The following is a 27,947-nucleotide window of genomic DNA, read 5'->3' on the forward strand; positions in this document are numbered from 1 at the left end:
AAAAATAAACTGTTTCCAGTTCTGTTCCTTCAACGTGAACTTCTGGACATGCTCTCTCTGGTGCACACGGGAAGGAAGCGTTAAAGCCACCCTTCGTGAAGCACCAGGGCCCAGACCTGCAATGGGACTTTGGTACCTGCTGGCAAACAACCTTTGGCTTCCCAGGTGTCTGAGCAGTTGGGAAGGGTTTTGTCGATTGCTCAGTTGAGTGAAGCATCTGTTTGTGCAAAATGTATCAAATGTTGCTCATTAAATGCTTATCTACCTCCCTGATGCATACACAACCAGCTGCTTTGGAAGTTCTTTGCTTTCCCAAAGTGGGTGCGTTGTTAGTGCTCCAAAAAGGTACTTGCTGGAGGGCTGCTAAAAGAAACGGGGTGCCTTTGAATAAAATACCTACTGCTGTTTCTTTTGTGGATGTGAACCTTGCCTGGGTGGAGGAGATGGAGAGAGGATCAAAAGTCTTCCTGATTCACAGCAGCTGATGCTTGTCGAGAAGGTACATCCTGTGAAGTGTTGTCTGGGAAACTAGTGTATAGGCTTGCATTTTCAGCAGATAAACACTAAAGCCCTTCAGTAGAAATAAAATCAAAAACTCTCTCACTGTGCCAGTGAGAGTAGAGGGCAGGTCTGAAACTTTGTCGAAGCAGCTCTAATATCCCTATATAAAAACTGGAAGCATCCCTTGCTCCAGGGAAATTTTCTTGCAGCACAGTATACTAAAATAACACTGAAGGTCTGGACCAAGCAGCTGGGAAATTTGCCTTAAGCTGTAACTCATCCTTGTCTGTGTGAGAGAAGTCCTTTATGAAGGTAAATGACTTTGCTTTCCCTCTTGGCCATATGTTTAACTTTTTTCTATTCCTGGTAACCCATAATCCATATCCATAGGCTTTTGCAGATAATGTATAGCCGTAAGTAATGATTTCCAATGCAAAGTATGGACATGATGCAGATTCCTGGGCTAAATTCTCTGAAGTGTGGGAAACTTGTGCTTTGTGTGAGTGTATATTGCTGCACAGAGGCTGAGAGGGAATGGTGTGTCCGTAAAATTAGGAGCAGTAGGACTATCTTTTTGGCATTTACTTTGTGAGGGTAAATACACTAACACCCCCTCACCAAATGCTTGTTTGTTATTTTGTATGTTTGTCACTCATCGTTTAATACCTTGCTCTGATTGTTTAATACCATGGAAAAAATATACAAGGTGTATTTTCTTTTCCAGGCTTCATGCTTGATTGACTTGATGAGCAGTCGTCATCTAAGGAAGTGCATGGTAATGAAAATGTAACTCTTAAAGAGGTCTCAAGAGAGTAATGCTAAAAGACTTGCTTTGGGCATCGTCTCACAGATGAAGCAGCTGAGATTTTTCAGGAAAGTGATCCGTTCCAGAAATGGTTGGACAAGGACACTGGGGCATTTGCAAGATTTGATCGAAGAGAGTCAGAATTGCAGGCCAACAAACGGTTAGCTTTTTTTTTTTTAATAAAAGCTTGGCATGTCTAGCTTCTGGAAAGCCAGTTGCCAACTTTTTTTTTTTTTTTTTTTTTTTTGGGTAGTGTTATAAAAAATGGGAAAGAGCTTGCTTTCTGATACGCCATCCCTGTGTATTTAAATTGCAGGCGAGTTTTAAGCTCCTGCTTGCATTCCCCCCTCTGCGCATCAATTCTTATGAAAAAGTTGCTATCCGATAAACCGCTAACCTCTACACTTTTCAGGAACATATCCTGAAGGGCCTGTAAATCTGATAGTTTTATAGAAATAATAATGTAGATCATAGAAATACCTTGTATGTAAGTGCCTCTTGCAGTTTTCAAGCTCGTTCTTCTTTCTTCTGCTTAGACTGATATCAAATTTATTATGCCAACTACTGAAAGACTTTTCTTCTTGGCTTGGTTCTGAAAGAGACAACTGCATAGTCTGATATTTCCTCTCTGAGAAGAACAGATAATTGCCATTGAAATTAGGATATGCTAGACATAGATCTGAACACAATTTTTAAGGATTAAGTTTCCAGGTGGTGGCAGGAGGCCTTGGAACTCGGTGCTGTCTGGTGATGTGAAGTATTTGCCTGAGCAGATGCAGTTACTTGATGGTATTTGGTGAGAAAATGTAGCCCTCAACTTTGCCTTCTTGTGCCTAGGCCTTAAAATAAGGGGGGGGGGAAGTGTCTATGCAGCTGTGTGGATTTTGGACCTGGCTTGACTTTCCTGATCAGGTATATCCATAAGAAATATTCCGTATGGAACGAAATTCTGTGCTATAATTTTAGAGTTGTTTGAAAGTTGGCAAAAAGTCAGAAGCACAGTGACTTTAAAATGATCTCAGAAGTTGGAGGTCATGCACAGTGTCTCTGAAGAAAACTTACTCAGTATTGAAAATATTGTTAACATTTACTGTAACTTGCATAAAGACAGAACTGCTTGCGTTAGTGGAAAGTTTCTGGGAAATGCTCTTCTATCTACGTTTGAGTGCCTTGAGAAAGACTGGGTAAGACTAGTGCTTTAGCAGTGATAAGTAAAGGTGAACTCAACTAAAGCTGATATATTTGTTGCATGAACAAATATCCACTTTGTCTCTTGTTGATGATCCTCTAGTAGAAGCATTTCCAGGTGGGAAGGAAATAAGTTTTGAGAAGCCCTCCTTGATGCCTGCTTTCTGGGGTTTGTTAGGTGAGCAGCCTAACTGGGAATACTCCACTTGAGTGCACTGGAGAGCCAGGCCCAGCAGCTCCAGGGCTTTCTTAGCTTGTTTGCATTAGTCACAGTGTACTCAGGGGATGATTAGTGAGAGTAGTTACAGGTGGCTGATCAGCTGGTTTGGGTAGGGAGGGGATGATTTAGAAACTTTGAAGGAAGCCATGAGGAGGTTCTGAAATCCTTCATGCTCTTGAAGGCACCCTGTAATGGGAGTTGGAAGCCCAAAATGTGAATAATGGGACAAGCTGCCAATGGTGCCGTTTTACCAGCAGTGTGATTATCACCCTAGCCATCTTGTTGAATAAAATTTAGGTTGCCCCCCCCACCGCGTGGTGCAATGCCGCTTAACCTACCATGTCCGAGATTGCGCCCTTGTTGCAAAACCCGTTGAACCCCAGGCTGGTATTAAATGCTCGGTGGTATGTGTTTCAGGGGAACACGGCGTTCCCTCTCAGTTTGAGCGCCCGTCTCGGAGTGCGCAGTGATAAATGGGAATACTTAGGTTTCTCTAAACACACAGAAATCAGGGCAGGTCTGTTCTAACACTTGCTCTTAGAAGACTTTCAAGTTTTACAGTGTTCAAAAAAATGCACTGCCTAGGCAAGAGATGCGTTTCCTTGAACTTTCACAGATCCATAAACAAAGCTAGTCAAAACTGTCAGCGGCTTTCACCCTATCCTCGCGCACAGTAATTGCTTTGCTAAAGCTGCTGACCTCCTGTTTGGGATTTCTCAGCTGAGACAGACAACTGTGTTTTCTATCTACAGCATCAGCTGTTGGCTGACTGCCCTAAATGGGCTGCTTGGTGCTTTCATATGCTCTTACTAGGTTTCCTGCTGATTAAGTCCGAGGATATTCTCCTCACCAGATACGCTTTGCTTTCTTCTCCCTGAGTTGATTCCTGTACGGCCTTTAATTCAGTTTTTGTTGGAAGGTGAGGGCTGAAAGCCCTCGAGTAGTAATGGGCTCCTCTTCTGGCCAAGGTCACTGCCTCGGCAGGGAGAGGAGGTTGGGCCCAGAGCTGCCAACGACCTCTCCTTACTGCTTCCTTAATGCTTTTGGGGTAAACTGGCACGATTTTCACTCGAATCCACCCAAGCAATTGTGTGTGCTGAAATGTCGTAGATCATGCAAGGTTGGCCCCTGTCCAGGGAGCTTCGCTGGATCCCTTCTCCTCCTCGGTGGGTTTTTGGCCTTTCTGAGGGGTGGCGGGTAGGTTCAGCGTTACCAGCTCACCTCGATTCTTCCTGTGCAGTGGCACCGAGGGACGCGAGCGGGGCTGCTCTCCCGGGATGCCAGCTTTCAGAGCTCTCTTTGCGTGCCCAGGTTTGCAGAGCTGATACCCTTATCATGCGGGGACAACCTTAGCGTCTCCAGAAGTTCAGCACAGATAGCGCTACGTAGTGGGAGGAGCGTGGATGCTTACTGGTAACCAAAATGCAATTCGCTGTGGTTTTAGGACTTTCTATGTTTAAAAAATGATTAAAAAAACCAAACTCTTCTTTTTTTTTTTTCCATGAAAAGTAAACAAACTGACTCCTTTGTCAGATTCTATCTTGCACTTCCCGATTTCTGCGTGATGGCTTACTGATTTTTCCCATTGACCACTGCTAAGGTTTCTTGGCAGATAATCTGCCTTGTGCCCAGGGAGATGGATAAATGGGTTGCAAAAGCTAATTCTGAAACATATGTATCCAATGAGTAGATATCTTTTTACACAGTACCCTTTTATTTGGTATGGGAATCTTGTTTGTAGGAGAGCTATTAATTAAAAAAAATAATAACTAAAAAAAAAACCCCAACACCTCTTTGGGGAAAGACTTTGGGTTGGAAGGAAGCTGCGGCACACCTTGGCATTTCGATGCAGTTCTGGTGTTTAGTGATAAATGCATATAGATTTATAAATGCTTTTATAAATGCTGCCTTACGCAGAGTGTGGTTTCACAGGAAGTGAGAGGCCTCACACTGGTGGTACCTGCTTAGATATGTTTTGTGCTCTGAAGAGGAGATTGCCTGTACATGAGCCAGATGCTGTTCAGGTGTCCGTCCAGCAAGGCTGTTGCACTCTTTGGCAGGGAAAGAAGCCTGAGGCTCTTTGGAGACATTTCAGCAGCTTGGCAATGTTTTCTTTTTCTTTTTCTTTTTTTTTTTTTCCTGGCCTGACCATTTACTTAGATCCGTGTGCTTCACTACCAAAGAATTTTCCTAGGCCTACTTGTATGCTGAAGATGCCTCAAATGTGAATGTGCTCACGTATCCGAACTGTGCTCTTGAGATTTTGCAGTGACTTTTTTTTTTGCATTAAACCTGTACAATGTGCGGTGTCAGCGATATATGCAGTGTCCTGCACTACACTGAAATGTTGTGGGTGGGAGTGTCTTTCTGACAAATTATTGTCCCCTAGCCCTCTTGTATTTAATTTTTTTTAAATTATTTTTTCAGATGATGATACTGCAGGGAGAGACTGAACTTCTATTTGCAAATGAGACAAACCAGTGATAATTTTCTTTCAGGTATATATTTTTTCCCTTAAAGGCTTTCTCTGCCCTCGTGTAGGTACTATGGCCAAACTCAAGTGGGAAAGCACTGGAGAAAGGAGTGTGAGACCAGGATTACGTCTGTTTTTGGAGTCTCCTATTTAAAAGAGATGTTTACAGTCATACTGGCTCTCAACCTCGCTGGGTGAGGAGGCTGAACGTTGGCTGAGGCTTGTTAGTGTTAGATCCTGTGTGCAGGTAACGACTTGTCCCAAAGTCTGGTTTGTGAAGCTGCTGGACGCTGGGAAATTGGGCCTTGATCTGGGTGGCTACCTGTGGAGCAGGATGCCCCATTTGCTGTCAGTGCGTGCTGTAGTGTTTTGTTTTTTTGTTTTTTTTATCTGTCTCCTGGACTGCTGATGACTGTGACTGAATATATTCACGTTACAGCACTCTGGGAGAAGAGGCTGATTTTCCCCCCCCCCCCCCCCCAACTAATCTGTACCCATCTTGACTACAGCCAGTTGCAGATTAGTCGCCCTTTAAACAGACGTAATTGCATCTTTTTGCAGAAATCTCAGTACAACAGCTGCCATGTTTGTTTGGGTTTTCCGTTTACGATTTTTGTAGGTTTTGCGGGGGGGGGGGAAGGAAGGAAAAAAAGCGCTGTCATGTGGAGCTTGCAGTTTTTGAGACTTACTGAACAAGGTTGTAATCTGTTGAACGTGCATATTGCTTACTGCGCAAGCTGGGAAAATATTTCCTCAACCACACGCTTGTTTTCCCTTGGATGTTTGTGTGCTGGAGTTGAGTCATTGTAAAAATCTTTCTCCTTGAACCAAGGGAGAGTAAAAACCCCCGAGAGGTTTGGTGTCTGGGCTTATATTTTCTAACTTCAGGCATGTGAACTTTTGGCCTCAAAGGAAAAACGATTTTAAAATGCTTTTTGGAATTTCACATAACATAAAAGTGAATGCAGAGATTTTACTGACTTAACCCCCTGCTCCCCAATCTGTACCAAGAAAATGAACGTGCAAAATTGCGGTTCGTAGGAAAACGCTCCTCAAAGCATTTGTGCAGCTGGAGTTCTGTAACCGGAGAGCTGCTCATCTTGGAATATTTTGAGCATTACTGGACGGGGATTTTGCAACTGAGCGCTAGATCTGAGTGCAGATTAACTGTTAAGGCTTAGAGCCTGCCGGAGCAGTGCTCTGTGGGGTTAGGAGTGCTGCTGCTGTGCTCCCTGCTGCAGCACGGATGGTGCCCGGGATTAGCGCTGAGGCCACGAAGACACTGTCAGCTCAGGCAGAAGATGCTTTGGCCTGTGGGAGGCTGCCCTTTCTGCAGCTGTACAGTGGGCCTTTGTTAGCGACGTGGAACAAAGTGCTTAGTGTCGTGCGCTGGCGAGCGTGGGTGTGTTAAATCTACGTACGGTTTAAAACTCGGTTATGACCGTAGCGTTGGTGTGGGTCACATCTGCAAGATCACAGAACCTGCAATGGTGCTGATGAAGACCTTTGTCTGAACTGCTTGTGGACTGCTTTTCTTTTAGAAAGAAAACATTTGCACTGGTGAAACGAGCACTGCTGATAGCCCTGAGGACAAGTCTGCCTGCCCAGCAGCACCAGAGTGGACCACGGGAAAGTGGAGGGCCTCTGACCTCCCCGTGGTGGCCGTACCATGGGCTGGCATGAGCCACCTTTGCAGGCCAGAAGGAAAGTGGCAGCCAGACTACTGCTTTGGCCGTTGCGGTATAAATGCTGATTGCAAACAATATTTCATGGAGGGGGTTAAGCTGGTAGGCTCTGCTAATGGAAATTTGGATCCTCCAGATCTGGAGGATCAGTGAAGTTGACCTGCTCTGGATAGTCTTTTTAGGTTATGAATTTTGTGTGGAAATCCACATGCATCTTCCAGAGCTGGCTTGTGCTTTATGAAATATAAACAGAGAGTGGCTTCCCATGGGAAGAATGCCTAAACGTTTCTGATCAGCTCTACAGCAAATGGACACAAATGGCCTTTTCCTGCACTGAGAATGCCTATGATTGCATTTAGTCTGCTGTGCTGCCCTGCACTCCATAATGAAACAAAATCTCCCAAGAGAAATTTCCATCCTCAATTAATTAAGGAGAGGGTCAGCCTGATTACCCTTGTGGACCATGACAGTTCTTCAGTGAGCTCTTCAAAAAGTGGCCTACTGAAAGTATTCCAATCTGTTGGTCTTATTTGCAGGCCAGGTAGAGTGTAAATTTGTTATCTCTCATTTACTGTCCACATCTATTGCATTGCCCAGTTTTGTTTCCCTGTCCTTTTTTCCCCCATTCTTGCCTCTGCCCTCAACAGTCCCTGTAATTTGCTCTAAAGGGCGTTTTGCAGTGATGTAGTTAGTATAAATACGATTCCATGGCAATAGAGCCATTAATTTAGTTACCATTATGTTAATCTTTCAGCACAATGGGAAAGTGAAATGAATAAATTATCAGGAAGGCATTAAAGTCAAGCTGGTCTCAACCTCTGAAAGATACTGTAGGGAAAATAGGTAGGTCTTAATGTCTCAGAGTGGGGAGACACATGTATTATAGATGGCATTGTGTGAAACAGAGGCTGTCATCGAGGAGAAGGTTTTTCCAGTTTCTTTCTCTAGGAGGTGGTTTGGGGGCAGTAAGTGGTATTAAAGAAGTGTTTTGTGACAGTCCTGAGTACCTTAGTGAGGTCACTGCAGAGATTTAATGGCCTTAAGATCTTCCTCTCCAGGAAGAGTGGAGGTGGTCGTTAGTTGTCATCGCAGAGGCTGTTGGGCTGCTGGTTACCTGCGGCTTAGACTGCCAAGTGCCTTGAGCGGATCTTTGAACCAACTCCTGTAGCTGGGATTTTTTTTTTTTTTTCCCCCTCTCAAGAAACATTAAATCAGGCTTAGTGGTAGTAACCTGTTCTGGGGAGGAAATGTGGCGTTCACCAGTTAGGTTTTGTGGCACTGAAATCTGTGCCCGGGCACGTGTTGTGTTACTGTAGTCTTCAGTGAGAATGGGCAAAGCTTGACTGGCCAGGGGGAAGGTCTCTCTTGGCTGGTGGATGTGGGAGAAGGGGGTCTGGTGGAGCATGCTGTGACCTCTGCTCTGATAGGAATCCAGCAGCTTGAGTTGAAATCGTCAGTTGGAGGCGGAAACCTGCTTCTAAAAGGGAGAGTGTACCAGCATCATCTTTCTTGAAAGTCCTTTTTGATCTTTCTTTAAGAAAGTCAGCTAACATTGATTTCTTCAATACAAAAACTTGAAACCCACCAATACTACAATCATTTTCTTCGTCTCCGATGAGAAAGTAGTTCTGTGCAGTACAAGTCGCCAAAGTTGGTTGCAATACTAAAGTCAAATACAGAGTCATTTATCATTAGTACAATCAGGTAATTAATGTGTTCTGTAATGCCAAGTTTTCTTAAAAAGTGTATTAACCGTGAATTTTCTTTTTTCCTCAATCCTTGGTTTAGGGCAGTGATTTTACAAGTGCTGCACCAGAAGTGATGGACTTGCCAGGATTTTTTTTTTTTTTTTGCTTTGTTCCTAATCTGTGGTAGTAGACTACACGTTGGATGCTGTATAGTCAAGATATAAAATCACAGAAGAAGGGTCAAACATGTCTACTTTTTGGCCACAGGAGAATACTCTTCATATTGTTTACAAGGTTAACAGATCTGAAGTAGTCTTTTTTTTTGTTACACAAATGATAATGGTTCACCTGGTTGAAATATTGTTATTGACAATTTTTAATTGGCAGATTTGGACACAGGAGTGCTTTGCAGCCATTTATACTGGGATTTTACATTGATTTCCTACCTGTCTCTGGTGATTTACTGCCTTCTCTAGCAGAAAAGCAGCTGCATTTAAATGAGTTTCAACATGTGCTTGTTTTCCTGGTAGTTGCAACAATACCTGCCCTGTTTTACCTGTGCATCCTACATCCCGTAATACAAGGTGGGAGTGCAGAGGTGTGAATGTACCTTGCTATGAGTGTGAATTTGCTTCCCCTGCAGTACTATGCAGTTCAGGAAGGTAGGTCTCTGATTTAGGCCACTGTATTCTGCGGGGAAGACATTCTTCCATGATTGTGTGCAGAATTGCCCTCTTCCTGTTCTGCCAGGGACATCAGTTGGGCAGTACGCACCCAGCAAAGTTCCTGACTGAAAACCTGTAAGATCTTTTTTCCAAAGATGTGCTGCAAGGGGATTCTTGCTGGGTGTGGAGCTGAACCACTGCCCACAAGTCATGAACGTTAGTGTCTTTAACTTTTTCGTCACAGAAGCGAGTAGGCTGTCACGTAGCCGTGAACAGATGCAGAAGTAGGGCTTGCGCTCTCTGCCTCTTGGATGTGTTACTTGGCAGTCTGCTATGCCGCAAGCTTAGCTTGCCTCAGTCCCTTCTCAGCAGATCAGAGTGGAAATGTTTATCCTTGTTTTCTTGCTGGGAAAACAGGGGGAAAGATGTGAAGCTCATGATTTTGTTTACCCAGCAGCATGTGATTACTAAGCTGCCAGGCATGTATTTGAACTGATTATGCTTGGTAGGGTGGCTATGGCAGATAACATGCAAGGTACTCAACGATGGTTGGCGCTAGTCCTCTTGCTACAGTGCCCTTGAACTCCACTGGGAGTGGAGTAAGAGTCCATTATACCCCATATTCTTGTTTGGCCAGACTTTGCTTCAGGTTAACATTGGAAGCAAGGTCTTATGTATGTGACTTTTTACTCAGACAATTAAAGAATGAAGGGTCTTCCGATGTAAATTTTAGTCCAAGTCTTGTTTCTCCCTATAATGAGTTAGATTCGTTCCTTCCAGCCCCAGGTTGGACTTTGAGAAGGAAGCTAGTTCTATTCTTGTTCAGATTTATGAATAAATGTTTGTGTGGCGAGACTGAATCAACATGCAAAAAGGAAATGTTTTTCTGAGAGCGCTAATGAGTGCTAATGATCAATCCTTTTCCTATCCTTGAGTCATAAGAAGTTATTACAGACCTGTAACACTAATGTCTTGACCTTGTTGGGATGAAATACTCGTTTTGTTTTTCCCTAGGTACAAGAATTGGCATGATCTTGATCTTCAACTCCTGTAGCCCTGCTTCTGGTGAAGTAATGTGTTTTTAGCACTAGGTCTGTGCAGGTATACTACAAAGGTAAAAGCTGAGATTTGAAGAGCCTGGAGGCCCTGCTCTGATTTCTTGGAGAAATATAAACATCCCCCTCAGGTCCCTTTAAAATTTTTTTTAAAGGTAGGTTATATGGGCTTGCCACCTTTTTGGAATAGGCAGCAGGAAATGTTGCTTAAAAGGAAATTACAGCACTGATTTTAAAAACTCTAATTCTGCTGGGCTTTCATACCCTGATTTTTTTTCATTTCTTTTCATGGGAGATATGCGAGGGTCATCTACCTAGGTATTTTTCTTGAGAGTAAAGTCTCCATATTTAAGAGTTTTACTGCTTTTGTAGGCCTGATTGCTTGCCTAATCCAAGGAAGGCAAGGTGGATGGGCAAAATATCAACCAAGCGTGTAGACAAAGACTCAGCTTGGTAAGCTGTGTATGTTTGTTTTTTCTGTCTGTTTTTTGTTGTTTGTTTTTTAAGTTGGTCAGTGGCTTAGTCTTCATTGCTTTCTGCTTGGAAAGTTTTTTCCAAATCTGTGTCTAAATCTCTTATCTCCCTGTGGTGGACTCTTTCATTTTCTGCTTTCAAAAGCTGATGGATGTCAGCAATAGCCAGGAGACAGCAAAGTTTCTAATTTTCCATAACCTTAGGCCATCTGAGGAAAAAAAAAATCTCTGGCAAGTGCTGAAGGAAGGAAAACTCTATGGCCGAGTGGCTGCAGGGGAGTCTCATAACTCCAGTGGCATAATCCTGTTCCTTTTGCATGGGTCTGTCTTAACCAATATAATGGTTCAGCCCAATGCACGTCTTCATGCTGAAGAAACCAAGCTATAAATGGGTTGAATACTCAAAATTTGGCAAGACGATAATTGGCTTGTTCTGAAGTTTTAAAAATGAATTTTCTAGGTTGTGGTGGTCTTTTCACTGCCTCTCAGTAGCTGTCTGGTCTTGGTTATTCAGTTTGTACCTTGAATTGTTTCCTGTATGCTGTGGAAGACCTTGTGCCCTGTATCTAACTTTGGTGTGCCAGCTGAATGCTCCTGGGTTGTAATGCGTCCATGTGTTGTGGTTCCACCTTCTGTAGAAGAAGTGTTGACTTCCAGTGGTTTAAGAAATCTCCTTCCTGTACTGGCTTGTTTCTTTAGATGTGATCTGCAATATTGGTACAGAAGACTAGATGCATATTTCTTTTCTGTTATGGTAGTGGCAAACTGTTTCCAAGCTCTTGGCTCTTAGAATATGATTTGATGGGGGAACTCACTTGGGGAAGTTCATCTTAGTGTCTGTTTCACAGCCCAAAATACGGGCATGGTATTTGTTTCCAACTTCACATAGTGTGAGTAGTGATAATATTGCTTTAAGTTCTTATACTTCACATCCACAGACTTAATAAAATCATAAAACTATGATGAATAGCTTCACTCTCTTCCCTGACAGGCTGTGGCTTTTCCTTTTATAACTTTTCATATCCATCTCATGCTTTGTCCCCAAATCCTACATCCTGCAGGACAAACCAGTCACATCATGTAACTGCAGTGAAGTGCTTGGTTCAATCCCTGTTAACCATCCAGCAGCTCCCTGGAGTGGTACCCCCTTGTCCCACAGGAAAGTTGGGAAATTGCTGCTCTGAAGCAAGCAAAAGCACTTGGGCTGGAACAACCAGGCTGATGATGCTGTCAGTGCTGAGGAAGCTGTTTCTGGACCAATGTTCAAAACTGGACAGAAAAAGGTGGACATTAAAATGTCCCTGCAGAACTTCATCCATGCATAACCGCTTTTTATAGCTCAACTAATTATTGGGAAAAAAAAAAAACTTTGAAAAGACTGCATGGCAACCATGATAGATTTTCATGTAGATGCTGTTTATACTAAAGTATTTCCCAGTTTGTAAACAGTGGCAAAGCTACTATTACAACTGAATAATAACCTGGCAAATGGGCTGGAGTTTCTATTAATGCCTCCTGGATGTTGCCAGGGCTCTGGTTTATGCAGCTTTATGTTCAAACACTTCCAGTGCTGCTTTCAGAAAGGAAGAATGACTCAGACAGCAGCTTGTAAATTATGTTAGCTTTTATCATAATTGCCTTATACTGGAAGAGGAAGGGCAAATCCTCTTTAAGTGTGTGATTGGGAGACCTTTGAAGGTGCAGGTATGGCCTCTAATGTGCCTGCCCAAATTTTACTTGGTTTGACGTAACTGCGGTTAATGAAACCCGGAGATGGAGGATACACTTGAAGAGGAAAGAGAAAGGAGCATGTGGCTGATTTTGTCAGCACAGTGATGGATTTTGGAGCCATGCACTAACAGATTTATAGCCAGTTTTGTTCTCTGGTTTACAAGTGACAAAATGTGAATTTGGCATTTAGGATGTAGAATCAGGTGTTCTATTTTATTTACGTTTATAGCAAACTGTCTTGAGATCATAGAAGAAAAGGAAGAAAGGAGAGAAGGAAGAACATATCATTTTCATGGGTCTAGTTGAGTTTGTGGTTTGGATTTCTCTGTGAAGGTGCCTAGTGATATGGAATGAGCTGTGTGGAAACACATGAGCAGACAGTATTGGCCCTTCCAGCTTAGGAATTTCAGGTCAGTGTTTGTATAGTCTTTCTGCCTTTTTTTTGTTTTTGGATAATCCAGTTTGGAGGAACTGTTCGCTTGTTAGTTTGAGTCTTTTTTGGCGCCATTGTGAAGCTGAACACTTTTTGCCAGGAAGTAACATAGTGAGGTTCCATACGTGTGTCATCATCACTTTGCTCAGTTGAACTGAAATAGCTTTTGAACTGCCAGGGTTGCAGATGTCTACTTTGATCTCAAAATCAGACTGCTTTGCTACTCCTGATTTCCTTGCCTTTAATTGCATGGTGTAAAGCAGCCAACGGTATTTCAGCGAGCTTTGAAGGTGGATCAGAACTGTGGAGCGCAGTTCTGGTTCCCTTCCTAGGCTCTCCATCTGGAATAGGTTGAGCTATGAGAAGATGGGAAGTCAACTTTTAGAAGAGATGAGACTATGAAGAAATGGTGTTTAGCACTGCTGGTGGAAAGAAACGCTGACCTGAGGAATTGCACAAGTGTCTCAAAGTTGAAGCAAGTCAATACTGCAGAGCTGCAAATGCCTCTTGCATTTTAATGTATTCACTTGTTCCTTTTTGGCTGGAAAGCTGCCTGCTATCTTCTCCCTATCCGTATATTCCAAGGAAGCCTTTGCAATGGGACCTGCCCAGGCAGGTGCTCACTGTTTAGTGCAGGCAGTCAGAAGTTGCAAAGTCTGAGCAATGTCCCACCAGCATTTGGAGCTAAATCTTTGTATATGAGCTGTTGTATATAAAGTGGTGATATCTCAGGGATCAAAACTGTGGAGCTTCTAGATGGAAAACATTATCTGCTTTTTCAGCTTTTCCTCTGTACTCTGATAATTCTGAGCTCTTGTTATGAAATAATGAGATCTTACTGTAAGACTCTTTTCAGTAATTGAAAAGTGGGAGCGTCTTACATGACTGACACACTCTGGACAATCTCATGCAATGCTTGAGTATTCCTTCAGAACTAGAAAGCAGGTCTTTAAATTGTGATTTACTACTCTTTTCTCTTATGCTATAGCATGTAGCTGATCCTATCAGGCTGTGAAATATCAGAGGGCAAAAATTAGAGTTTTATATTGAAGGCCTTTGTAAATAAGTCAAGCTGGTAAGTCATCTTGTCAAGCTCTATATGTTTAGATTTGTGATATTAAAGTAGTCTTAGCAGCTTCTCTAGTCAAAGAAATAAGAAGTGATGCAAGTAATGTTTTAACAACTAGAAGATCTTTGAAGGTTTTTGCGAAATAGGGCATTATGCAAATTGTGATAAAGAGCTTTGCTGTACTTATGGGTAGGATGCCTGAGCAATGATGCCAATCTTAAATTTCTATTACTACATTCTACGTGCTGTAGAAATAATAATAAAAGCTAATTCTGCTCTATTTTGAGCAGCACCTTCTGGTAGCTTTGGAAAAATCTGTTCAGGAATCAGGAGCCATGCTTGCAGAGTAGGTTTGGCAGCTCAAATAGGGACCTGGTGATATCATGAAGAAGTCTATTTGTGCTTTCAGAGTAAGAAGTCTCCTTTCTGATAAGACTCATGTGTTTTTGGGATTAAGTCATCACAATTGACTCCAGTTAATAGTTTTTTTTTTTTCACTGTCATGAACTTGGTTGTGCTGTCCCCTGGGAGGGCTCTGCAGCCTGCTCCTAGGTAATTGCTACTCGCTCAAGGTTTGCGTGGAGTTGCCCTGAGTCTTGTATGCCTGTTGCCTGTAAAGCAGTGAGTTGACTTTGCTCCGCTCATGAGCAAAGTTCTTGGTGTGTGTGTTAGTGCATAGCCATTTTTTCACTAGGGGAGGTGAAGTAGAAAGACACGTGCATGCTTTGGCGTTTCCTTCATTTCAGGATAAAAGTATTAGTTGGAGTGAGCTGTAACCTGGGGCAATACCATCTATACTACTTAGTGTTGTCTGTGTCCGTGTGGCCCTGGGGGGGGGGGGGGGGTTGCATCTCTTAGCAGCGTAGACCCCTGGCTCTGTACCCCTTTAGGATATGTGCGCCTGCAGGGCTCGTGTTGGGACGCTGCAGTGCTTTGAGGATCTCGCTGCTGTGCTTTGAGATGGAAGAAATAATGTTCATTCTGTGCCAGGACCCAGGATGTTAGCTTTTCCCCTTGCTCCATAGTCACTGTAATCCAACTCTCCCTGCTTTTAAACACCTTTAGGTATAGAACAAGTGCTTTTGTGTTGTCTAAACAAATTGGAACAAATAGTCCAGTGCCATTATATAACAGTGCTCTTTCCCACTCTCTTTTAGCACTTATAGCTAATAATAGCTATAAAATTGTTAGCATTGGGGAGGGAGAGAAAAATCTTTTGTATGTTGCACTGTATATACACTGGACTGGCTAACCTGTGCTGTTAGATGTAGTTTTGCTTCGTGAGTTACCTGAGCTGGGTCTAATCTGCTTCAGTGAGCCTCTGGCTTGCTTGAAGGTCTGTGTGAGACTTGGTTTGAAACCCCTGAGGTTGCTTTGGGGGTCTGGGTGGAGAAAGCCATGTCCTGCTCACTGGAGGCAGATTCTGTGCAGGTACCTTAATGCCATCCTGGGTTGAAGCCAGAGGAGCAGGTCAGGAGCACAAGGGGAGATGAACAGGGAGCCAGTTCTCCCACTGCGGTAACCTTGGTGGTTACTCCTGTTGATCTAATTGCGTAGCCTCTTTCACTGTGCGTGTCAGCAAGGACTGTATAAGGCAGTCATCTTCTGTGTGTGCCTAGGTATCACGCACAGTTACAACTGTGAACCTCTGAAGGTGAATCCTGTGAATTAGCTTTGTATGAGGGAGCAGCAAAAAATCCCAGATACTTGGCAGCGTCCACCTCTGTGTGGTCCATGTCCATGTTTAACCTCAGTTCAGCTTTCTGCGGCCTGCCCACGTGGTCTCCCATATGCGCAGCTCTCAGATTATTGCAGAAAGTTGAGAACCAGAAAATCTGCCTGGATCATGTTATGCAATAGTTGAGCTGCTAGCAATGAATAAGCAGATTCATTTAAACACAAGTGCTTCTGAAGGGCACCTCTTATTTTTCTGCATGCGGACAGAGAAAATTGCTTGGTTGTTGGCTCAGAGCTTGGTCAGGTGCTTGCCTTGTGGGTGGTGATTGATAGCAATTGATTTTTCCCATGCAAATTTTCACTCAAAGGTAGCTTAAAGAACAATATCTTGTGCAGGAACAGTTTTCTTGGGTGGAAGAGCAGGGCTGTTTTACGTGATTTAGATCAGCTTAACTCAGTCACCTTGGAGACCTTTGTTTTCTATATAAGAGGAAAACATTTTAGCAGTTTTCTCAAAGTGAAAAGTATTCCCTCCTGAGAAGATGTCAGTGCATGCTGAATCACAAGGAGGATGACTTCTGAGATGAAAACTAGTACTTGATTTCATTTGGAGCAAAATTCACCCCTTCTGCAAACAAATGCACCTGCACTGTGCTCACTGGCAGCACCACAGGTTAAATTCAAACCCAGAGTTTTCCTGTGAGTAGCTAAGAGGTACCAAGAACTTTGCTTTTCTACATGGTCCCTGGATGCTGTGTCTGCACAATGAGCTTGAATGTGGAGCTAGATTAAATCTGTTCTCCAAAGCAGAGTCAGAGCTGAGCAGATAAGTCTTTGCAGTTCTGAAATTCTTAAATTTTAGAAGTTGTGGCCAACTATCACACCTGGACTTTAATGAATTTAGTGAGATGTCACATTGGTGAACTGAGGAAAACATGGCTCTGTGAGAGTTGAAAGGTGGTGAGGAGCTCTGCAGCAGGATAATGCGTGGCTGTTTTGTACGGGCTGCTGTTGAGACAGAGGGGAGGTTATTAGTGGTAGAAAAAAAGAGTAATTGGACATGTCCTAATGAAATTTGAAGTTGAACATAGGAAGATGGGAAAGATTACCAGTATATAGGGGAATCAGAAACTTAGAGGGAGAGACTTGGCATTGCCATGTAAGGATCAGCAAAGACATCTGCCCAACTGGGGCAGCTTAAAAATCCAGGTGAAGATGAACTATTACCTTCTGGGAATACTGTGCCTAAGGGTGCTGTAGTTTAGGAGCAAAAAGCTGAGAAAAGACATCTAGAGTAAAGCAACAAGAAAAGTGGAGAAAAATAGTTGAAGGGTAGCGGAGGCAGAGCCCTGGGACTTGAAGTAAGGCTCTGTAACCTGGTGATTCCCAAGTTTGCGAGCGAGGGTTGTTGCTGCTTGTAGAACTAGCTGGGGTGAGGTCTTCTTGTGGCCAGCTGCTTAGTCATGCAACAAAGAGTCTTGAAGCCTTCAAAATCAGTTGGAAATAAGTTAGTATTTTGTCCCCCCCCCCCCCCCCCCCCGGTGTATTCTTCAGAAAATGCTTCAAATAACTGTCTTGGACTTCTTTTAAAAAGCACTTGGGTGCCTGAGGAGCACAAGTGCCATGTTCTTTGATAGCCCTTTTGCTCTGAGTTGCTTTGCCACCCTGAGTGAAGTGGGCTGTCCTCACTCATACGTGCTTACACAAACTATCTGCGCTGATGCAAACTTCCTGTAAAATGATGGAGCTAAGCAGTTGTGTAAGGAGGCTTTCACCTGTCCTGCCACTAAATCTAGTGGTTTTATATGTTGTTGTCTGACTTGTTCTTGTGTGTGTGTTCATCTGAAGTATGCTGGATGATGTGCAGGTAGTCCGTGAATCGGCATCTTCCAAGAGTAGTGATTCTTTGAGTGGAAGTCTTGTGACACTTCGTGGTAGCCTCTCATTTTTGCATGTTCTAAACTGCTGAAAATATTCTGCTGAATTATGACATTATCTAAGGCCTCTATCCATGAGAACTGAAGTTAAGAATGACAAACTTTTGTCATTGGGGACATTCCTTAGTAAGGACTATGTTGCTAGCCTTGGGGGAAAATGAAGGAGCCATTAGTAAGTGAAAGAAATTTCAGCAAATTCCTGTGATTCTTCAGTTTCGTGAGCAACTGCTTAGTAATGTATTTTGCTGAAATGCTAGCAAAATCATTCTAACTATTGTTTAAAATCTACCCAATTCCAGTGTGTCTTAATGTCAGGGAAAAGATCCTGAAAAGAGGACCCTGGGAATGATTGGAGAAGAGACATGCAAAGCTACATGAGGCCTCTGTGCCCTGTGATAGCGATGTTCTGATCCCCTCTTTCTTTTCTCCAGCATAACCACGTGGACTTTGGGTGATTTAGGGTTTTAAACTGGGTTTAGAGACTCTTCTAGGACCCCGACTGCTTATTATACAGATGAAATTGGTGAACATGCTAGGCAAGATTAAACTATGCTATAAGTGATCACAGAATCACAGAATCACTGAGGTTGGAAGGGACCTCTGGAGATCATCTAGTCCAACCCCCCTGCTCAGCAGGGTCACCTAGAGCACGTTGCACAGGATTGCATCCAGGCGCGTTTTGAATATCTCCAGAGAAGGAGACTCCACCACCTCTCGGGGCAACCTGTTCCAGTGCTCTGTCACCCTCACAGTGAAAAAGTTTTTCCTCATGTTAAGATGGAAGTGTCTGTGTTTCAGTTTGTGCCCATTGCCTCGCGTCCTGTCGCTCGGCACCACTGAAAAGAGTCTGGTCCCATCCTCTCGACACCCTCCCTTCACATACTTGTACACATTGATAAGATCTCCTCTCAGCCTTCTCTTCTCCAAGCTAAACAGGCCCAGCTCTCTCAGCCTTTCCTCATAAGAGAGATGCTCCAGTCCCCTAATCATCTTTGTGGCCCTTCGCTGGACTTGCTCCAGTAGTGCCACATCCCTCTTGTACTGGGGAGCCCAGAACTGGACGCAGTACTCCAGGTGTGGCCTCACCAGGGCTGAGTAGAGGGGGAGAATCACCTCCCTCGACCTGCTGGCAACACTCTTCCTGATGCACCCCAGGATACCATTGGCCTTCTTGGCCACAAGGGCTCATTGCTGGCTCATGGTCAACTTGGTGTCCACCAGCACTCCCAGGTCCTTCTCCGCAGAGCTGCTTTCCAGCAGGTCAGCCCGCAACCTGTCCTGGTGCATGGGGTTATTCCTCCCCAGGTGCAGGACCCTGCACTTCCCTTTGTTGAACTTCATGAGGTTCCTCTCTGCCCACCTCTCCAGCCTGTCCAAGTCTCTTTGAATGGCAGCACAGCCCTCTGGTGTATCAGCCACTCCTCCCAGTTTTGTATCATCAGCAAACTTGCTGAGGGTGCACTCTGTGCCTTCATCCAGGTCATTGATGAAGAAGTTGAACAAGACTGGACCCAGTACTGACCCCTGGGGGACACCGCTAGCTACAGGCCTCCAACTAGACTCTGCGCCACTGATCACAACTCTCTGAGCTCTGCCATTCAGCCAGTTCTCAATCCACCTCACTGTCCACTCATCTAACCCACACTTCCTGAGCTTGTCTATGAGGATGCTATGGGAGACAGTGTCAAAAGCCTTGCTGAAGTCAAGGGAGACAACATCCACTGCTCTCCCCTCATCTACCCAGCCAGTCATTCCATCATAGAAGGCTATCAGATTGGTTAGGCATGATTTCCCCTTGGTGAAGCCATGCTGACTACTCCTGATCACCTTCTTTTCCTCCACATGCTTGGAGATGGCTTCCAGGATGAGCTGCTCCATCACCTTTCCAGGGATGGAGGTGAGGCTGACTGGCCTGTAGTTCCCTGGGTCCTCCTTCTTGCCCTTTTTGAAGACTGGGGTGACATTGGCTTTCTTCCAGTCCTCGGGCACCTCTCCTGTCCTCCATGACCTTTCAAAGATGATGGAGAGTGGCTTAGCAATAATGTCCGCCAGCTCCCTCAGCACTCGTGGGTGCATTCCATCAGGGCCCATGGATTTGTGGGTGTCAAGTTTGCTTAAATGATCTCTAACCCACTCCTCCTCCACCAAGGGAAAGTCTTCCTCTCTCCAGACTTTCTCTCTTGCCTCCAGGGTCTGGGGTTCCTGAGGGCTGGCCTGAGCAGTAAAGACTGAAGCAAAGAAGGCATTCAGTAACTCTGCCTTCTCTGCATCCTTCGTCACCAGGGCACCCACCCCATTCAGCAAAGGGCCCACATTTTCCCTAGTCTTCCTCTTACTGCTGATGTATTTGAAGAAGCCCTTCTTGCTGTCCTTGACATCTCTAGCCAGATTTAATTCCAAACGGGCCTTAGCCTTCCTCGTTGCATCCCTGCATACTCTGACAACATTCCTATATTCCTCCCAAGTGGCCTGTCCCCCTTTCCACTTTCTGTATACTTCCTTCTTCTGGTTGAGTTTTGCCAGGAGCTCCTTGCTCATCCATGCAGGTCTCCTGCCTCCTTTGCTTGACTTCCTACTCATAGGGATGCACCGTTCTTGAGCCTGGAGGAAGTGATGTTTGAATATTAACCAGCTCTCTTGAACACTCCTTCCTTCTAGGGCCCTCACCCATGGGATTCCTCCAAGTAGGTCCCTGAAGAGGCCAAAGTTTGCTCTCCTGAAGTCCAGGGTTGCGATCCTACTTGGTGCCCTGCTGCCTCCTCGCAGGATCCTGAACTCCACCATCTCATGGTCACTGCAGCCAAGGCAGCCCCCGACCTTCACATCTTCCACCAGTCCTTCTTTGTGCTGCTGGACCTCGTACTAACAAACACCTCTCCTTGTTGGCTCCTCCGCCACCTGTGTCAAGAAGTTGTCACCAATGCTCTGCAGGAACCTCCAGGACTGTTTGTGCCTAGCTGTGTTGTCTTTCCAGCAGATATCGGGGTGGTTGAAGTCCCCCATGAGAACCAGGGCCTGGGATCGTGAGGCTACTTCCAGCTGTCTGTAGAAGGGAGATAGATAGCAGTAGATAGATAGCAGTAGAAGGGAGAAAAAGTGGAGGAACTGAATTTTCAAAATGTTAATGTCTGTCCTGCTTCAAAAATTTTTTTTTTTTAATAATGAAGTCTGTAGTAAATACCAGCCAGGAAAGACCCTATTTTGCAACGTGCTGTATAAATGCATGTAAGTAGTCTGTGGTTTGAAGTGCTTGTAGTGGATGGGACTCATGTAAGTTTGGAGTGGATGGGAAACACTTGCAGAGCTGGAGTGTCACAATGACAAATGTACTCCCCCTTTCTGGCAAGGGGTAAGCAACTAAGAGGGAGAGAGAGTGTTTGAGTATGTCTGCTGGAGTGGTGGTAAGCATTTAGGACTCTTTGTAGAGCTCTTTGAGGCTTCTGTAAATGCAGTAGTGGATGTGGAGGCATTTATCTTTGTGCCCAAGTGCCTTTAAAAATCTGGTCTCTGGAACTCGTCATTTAAAAAAAAAAAAAAAAAAAAAGACTTTTTTTAGGTGCTTCTGAAAACATGATGCTAAGTCATGTTTTAAGAAGTGGCTGTCGGTTGGTATGTGGCTGTCTGGCTTTCATGCTCTGAAAAGACAAAGCATCTCTACTTGGGCAAGAAGCCAGCTTTCAACCAGTGCGATACCTGCCAAAACCTTCACTGGCAGTCAGTGTGGGACCTGCTAGTCTCATGGGACTTGGGCCCTCTTGAGAAGGAGAAGCAGGCAAGGGGAAAGAGGAAAATGGATAATAAAGACAAGTAATCGTTTTAGCTTTGATAAAGCTACAAGTCCACGAAGGGCTAAGAGTATTCAAGGTCAGAAATTCCCTTTTGTGAAAGGGAGAGTTGCAATTATCACCAGTGGCTCAAAGCAACCACCCTTCAAACAATCTGTTGCGTCTGTACCCTTGTTTCTGTTTTGGACTAGGAGAACTGGAGTATGGGACAGGGAGGCCTGTTGTATTTTTACTGAGGATTTGTTGACTTTGGCCTCTTAGCATAAAGTCTTGGGATGCTGCTGTAAGCAGTGGGGTAGCCGTGGATCAAGTCTGCTGCAGAGCAGATTGAATGAAGAGCCTGATCTGTGACTAATGGTGTCAAGAAAGGTTTGTATTAAACAGAAGATTTGTCTTTTTGTAGCTACTTTGTAAACTGGTCACTAAGAGTTACTTGCAGCAGTGCCAGCACGCCCGTTTCTCCTTGGTATGCTGAGCTGAATACTTCTGGGGTGAAATGAGTGATTCCTTGGGAGTTTAGCCCCAGAAAAACATCCCGCTCTCTTTACTTCAGTAGGTTTACTTAGATCAGTGAGCAACAATGCTGTCAGTAGTCAAGGTATTTTAACTGCGGCAGAGAAATTGTGCCGTACTCATTTGCCTTACAAATGGAGATCTTTGCATGCAAGATCTAATTGAACTGTTAGACAAAAGACCATGATTGAAAAGAGAGGGTATAAAAACCTACGAAATACTAGATCCTAGAAGTGGAATAGTAGGGAAAGGGAGAAAAGAATCAGCAATGCAAATAAGAAAAGAAATGCCAGTGGTGTACAGTTGAGTAATTTTATTTTTGGGGCAACACGCGAACTAAGCAGCTGCATATGAAGCCCACCAGTGTAAGTGATGAGGGAGTTGATGCAGGGAGTTGATGCAAGGGAATAAGCTACACAGCTCAATCCAAATGCTTTAGCCCATTCCTTATTTTTCCATTTGAGAAACTTTTCTAGCTTTCATGGCTTAAATGTGCTTATTGCATTCTCAGGATATTTTACTGTAGGCCCTTGCTACCTAGGAAGGCATACCCGCAGGAGCGAGCGATGGGTGTTCAGGAGCAGAAGTGAAGATTTGGGGGCAGAGTGAATCCAGAGGGATTTATACTTCCTTTTCCTCTGTTCCTGTGCAGGACACAGGCTGAAATGGCCCACACGTGTCGCGGAACCATCAACCTGTCAACGGCTCATATCGATACGGAGGACTCTTGTAACATTGTGCTTTCCAATGGGGGAAGGACATACCACTTAAAGGCAAACTCGGAAGTGGAGAGGCAACGATGGGTCACGGCCCTGGAGCTGGCCAAAGCCAAAGCTATCCGCATGAGGAACAACCAGTCAGGTAGAGTGTGTATTAGAATGCAAACATAGAACTGGATCCTTTTTAAAACTTGGTTGTAAATCAGCTCTTCTGTGCTTGCTTAATTGTGCAGAAATCTTAGTAGATGCTATTTCATACACAATTAAAAACAGGTGTTAGTTCCCCCAAGCCACAGGGGGTTTTCAGCAATACTGTGTGCCCCAAATGTCTTCTCTTCTGGTCCGGCAGCATTAAGCCAGTCTTTCTAAAGCCCTGGTAATGACGATAAATTGCATTTGCAGGGAGTTGATAGAAATGAACTTAGGATACTTCTGCTGGAAAGTAGGAGATACATGACTTTCTCCTGGAGAATTTGAATGGGTCAGTGTGGATAGGGAATACTGCAGGAAACACTAAGCACAGCTGTGAGTAGTGCTCCAGGGAGCACCAGTTCACGATGCAATGCCAGAGCCTTTCTTATACACTCATGTTTTGATAGTTCTGTAACATGCAATCCCTTGATGAATGCAATTTGAATTTAGCTCAGTTCTCTCTCTCAGTACATATTTCCTGTTCCCCCCCTGCCCCACGCACACTAAAATGGGGTGTGGTATTCATTAGTGTATGTTTGGGGCAACTGCAATATGTAAAGCTGTCAAAGCCACATGCACATTATGCAGCTCCTCCCAAGAGTGTCATTTTTACTGCTCCTTTATGAAGTGAATGGAATAGGTGCTGAACAAACAGCGTATTTTAGAAATCTTGCAATGTTCATAACTCTTCTGGGATTAATATTTGTTTTTCTTCCACAAATAAGCATGGCTTCAAGTCACAGAAAACAAAAATAATAAATGATGTATTAAAAAGCCAGCCATCCCCTTTACCCTAGAATAAAACCACTCTCAGAACTTACTTTGACTGCTGGAAATCAGACTTTATACAAGGGAAAAGGTGTAGGGAACATCTGGGTATGGTCTTTATAACATTCTGCTTAAAAATGAAAACACAGCTTCTAAAATACTTGGGGCATTTTATGAACGGGGGTGTGGGAAGGTGAGACTAAAAGGTCACAGCAAGACATTGCACAGCTTTATAGCTTGGGGCTGCTTTGGTTCAGTGCTCGCAGAGCATGTAGGAGGATATTGCTCTTCTGGTCCAGGTGTGGGGCTTTGGGGCAGCTGTAAATGCTGCTCTGTGGTATCAGCTGCAGTGAGTATACATATGTAAGTAAAGTGTTCCTGAAATTTAGCTTTCAAAATTGCCACCAAAGGAGGCTGCAGTTGACTCAGTGCATCAATGAAAACCTCTATTTTCCTTGGGGAAGTGTTGCTGTATCTACACCAAAACATCTTGTGGTGTGCTTGATGCAGCTGCTGCGCGCAGCTCTCCTGAGCAGCAGGCTGGATTGTGTGGATGGGGATCACTTTTTAATGCTGCCAGTTTATCAAAATGCACAAAGTTAAAATAAGAATTTGTCCATGCTTCTGGAAGGCAATGCTTTAACGTTTTTTGTCTCTGTATCAGTGCTGGCTGCCAGGGGCGTAGTGATGGCAATCTGTGCTTAACATAGTGCTTTAAAGATAGCAGCAGAATGCCGTAACATAAACAGTTTGACGTGCAGGAGAATGTTCCCTAGTCCCTGAGTAATGCGATCTGATTTTTTTGTATAATTAGCTGTCCCACAAGTTCATATAGAAGTTGATTAGTGCATGAGCCACTTACTCATTTCCCATAATTATTTAAATACACTGCATTTCATGGCGCTAGTATCCACAGATTTAATGATACTGTGTTGTGAACCCTCTGGCCCTTGATACTGCAGTTCTAGAGTGTATGCAAATACTAATGGGGAATAAAACTAAGAAGTAGAAGATGGCAAATTTCTAGGCACGCTTGTTTTGCCTGGCAAAACATGGTGTTCTGCCAGGTCACAGACGCAGTGAACTTGCTGTGGGTGCGGCAGGGCTGGCATTTGTGTGAACCTTGCTTCTTCCGTAGAGGAAAACCAAGTCCTTTAACCAGGTAGGTATTTGAAAAGGATCTGATGTGCAGGAGGAATGAGTTTACTGCTAGACTTTTTCCTACATCAGTGCCTTGACATTCACCTTTTTTGAACACTGGAGTGTGGAGGTTGCATAACACATTGGTTATGTGAAGGCAGGCGTAAAGCAAAGAGCGGACAGCCTGCTACTGAGCTGCAGTTCAGTACATAGCTTCAGGAAGATGTCAGTGATGTTGCCTTCAGAACTGTATGTGCTCATTTTGTATATCGAACGTAGAGACTTCCTGTCTTAAAGCTTTGAACATGCTGAATTCCGAATTTCAGTAAGCTCAGGCCATAGTTTCAGGATATGAAGAGCTGGGCACCAGTGCTGCTGTTAGGTGTTAATACTCCCAGCTGCTCGCTTCCATTCCTGTGCTGCCTTTCCGTTGTGCTGTCCCAACTCTTTGTGAGGAAGTGCTGTGAACCAGGCCAGGGAACTGATCTCGGTTAAATAACCTCCTGTTTTGCCAGGCTTTTCTGATCTGACCGAGGGGATAAGAACTCTGTAAACAGGCGCTGAATCCTTGTGCTGCAAAATCACAACTGAGGACTTTTGTGAATTACCTTCAACTAGCTGGTACCGTTTTGTCCCAAGCTAGAGACCTTTTAATTAAGATGAATGTGTGCTAGGTTTGACTATCTTGCTTAAATTGAAATAAACTTCCCAGCATTCTGTCCCTATAAATCCTGGGCCTCAGACAGAGCCATGAGGTGAGTATTTACGAGTGGAGAGATGAGGCTATGGATTTTTTGAAGTCCCTAGATCCTTCAGATCTGCTCGAGTGAGGGGTCTGTTGAGCTGATTCCTCTCAGTAACACCCAATCTGAGCTGCTTCCTGAGTGATCCCCAATGCCCACGTGTTTCCCAGGACTGCTCTGCAGAACCCATGTTGATGCATCGGGGCTGTCTTGGCCAGTGGGTAAGAAGGGCAGCTTGTGGCCACATGGCTGCATGCAGCCAAGGAGAGAGCACTGATAGCTCTGTGAGGCGAGAAGACTGTCAGCATTGCAGCTTGCCTTCCTGCTAGGGATGGGGGATTCATGGGGCTGCTCATGAGGAGGGAACTTCCAGCAGAACTGCATGGCCTGGCTGGGGTAGTGCCCACTGAAGCATGAGGGATCGCAGAATTGCTGAGGTTGGAAGTGCTGTCTGGAGATCGTCCAGTCCAAACCCTTTGTGTGGAGCAGGGTCAACTAGAGCTGCTTGCTCAGGATCTTGACCAGTTGGGTTTGGCATGTTTTCAAGGATGGAAGCTTCACAACCTCTCTGGGTAATCTGTTCCAGTGTTTGACCACCCTCCCAGGGGAGGAAAAAAAAAAAAAGTCTTAGGTTTAAGCAGAATTTCCTATATTTCAATTCGTGCCTATTTCCTCTTGTCTGGTCCCTGGGCACCACTGAGAAAAATCTGGCTCTGTCTTCTTTACTCCTCATCAGGTATTTATGCACATTGATAAGATACCCTGAGCCTTTTCTTTTCCAGGTGAAACAGTCCCAGCTGTCTCAGTCTCCCCTTTCGTACCTGATGTTCCAGTCCCTTAATCATCTTTGTGACCCTTTTCTGGGCTTGCTGCGGTGTGCCCATGTCTTCCTTGTGCTGGGGAGCCCAGAACTGGACGCAGCACCCCAGATTTGGTTTCTCCAGGAGGAACAGACTCGGTGAGGACAGAGAAACAGGTTGTGTCTAGCGCTGCCTGTGCTTCTGGGGAAGACAGAGGGAAGGAATGAAGGTGTCCTTACAGAGACTTCCTCCCTGGGCACTGCCTCCTGCTCTTCCAACTGCAGGGAAGGTCTGTCTGGGATGTGGTAGGGGTCTGTCCTTGGTGGTCCCCACCAGTGTGCACTGGCACACAGGGACTCCGGGGGAGGTGGCATGTTTTCTTCTGGGGAGAAGACAGGCGAGTTCAAATCAGCTTCTTGTGAGATATCTCCAGCTGACGAGCACTAGCGTGGCAGTCTCGGTTGTGCAGCAGCTTTTCCGACAGTGACTGCATAGTTACCAGCAGGTCTCTCTGGATGCAGCGAGGTGCACCCAGGAGAGGAAAAGACGGGTGGTTCTCACTCCCTGACGCTTGTTTATCCTCTGAGCCTTCTTCAAGGTCCTTGTCAACAGAGGAATTATAAGTGTGTGGGTTTTTTTTTGTTTTTGTTGGGGATGTGGTAGGTTTCATTTAACTGGACTATAATTCTGCTTTAGGATGAGTAATGGTAAGTACCTACCTAATTATTTGGCAAACAGGAGTCCCTACTCCCTGGCAGTTTGGGGGAGCTTTCTGTTTTAGGACTAGGTTTGGATTGATCATGGCTCCCAGGGCTCCCACGCCTGGGTGCTCTGAGAAGCCGAGGTCCTTTGGAGTCCTTCTTTCATTGTGCTCAGAAAGGATCAATGTGTTAGCATGAAATTAATTACAAAAAAAGCCCCCCCCCCCCCAAAAAAAAAGGTTGACCTGTTTTCTTGAAATGTCCTAAAGATGAGCCACACTTTAGCTGCTGCTGAAAATCAAAACTCCAGCCCAGTTGTCAGACGTGTTGCTTAACTTCTGTTTGGTTTCATAGCAATGAGCATAACACATGCAGCTTGATGCTCAAGAGGATTTCTGAGTGTCTACCTCTAGTGGTTAGCAGGCTGGTTGAGAAGCAATCTGCAGCCCTTGGGTGGATCTCTTAATTACCCTTGTTGTACAAACAAGGCTTTGTTACAGGCGTCCTGTTGTTCTAGGGCCTCTGAGCACCTTCCGTTCACAGTCAGCTTGGGTTTAACAGGTACGTTTATTGCTCAACCGGAGGAGCATCACACATGGCCTGAGTGTAATCTAGGTTTTTCCATTAATTTGTATGTCTCCCCAGATAAGTGGTCTCTTACTACTTTCCGATTCCCAGGAGACACAGAATGGTGGGGAACAAACAGTATATAACTACTTAATAAACGGGCACTATATCTGCTACAACTATTGTAACTGGTACTGTAACTTTTATAGATCAGGGATATAGTGAGTACAAGACTGACCACTTCACCAGGAGTGCTTCCTAGTATTTGAGATTTAACAGGTTATAAGACTGACAATTCAGGTTAACCCCATGAGTATCTAACTACTGGGAGAATATTTTGGGGTGGATGAAAACTGTCCCCCCCCCCCCAGTAGTTTTCTTAAAATAAACATATACAAAGGCATCTTTTAACTCAGCTA

At 44.5% G+C, this 27,947-nt stretch overlaps 1 protein-coding gene across 2 annotated transcripts in view; it reads left to right on the forward strand.

Annotated features, from left to right (window-relative positions):
• Nucleotides 1-27,947, forward strand: part of OSBP2 (oxysterol binding protein 2) — a 164,452-nt gene that overhangs the window by 17,212 nt on the left and 119,293 nt on the right. The window contains exons 1-2 of one of the 2 annotated variants that reach the window (XM_067307371.1): nt 10,416-10,435; nt 22,551-22,759. In XM_067307371.1, the coding sequence (XP_067163472.1) occupies nt 22,564-22,759 (196 nt within the window). In that variant the 5' untranslated portion in view covers nt 10,416-10,435; nt 22,551-22,563. Of the gene's footprint in view, nt 1-10,415; nt 10,436-22,550; nt 22,760-27,947 lie in introns of those variants that run through there. The other variant, XM_067307370.1, reaches the window with a different exon arrangement.

Source organism: Apteryx mantelli, chromosome 17, assembly GCF_036417845.1.
Source record: "Apteryx mantelli isolate bAptMan1 chromosome 17, bAptMan1.hap1, whole genome shotgun sequence".
Taxonomy (NCBI): domain Eukaryota; kingdom Metazoa; phylum Chordata; class Aves; order Apterygiformes; family Apterygidae; genus Apteryx; species Apteryx mantelli.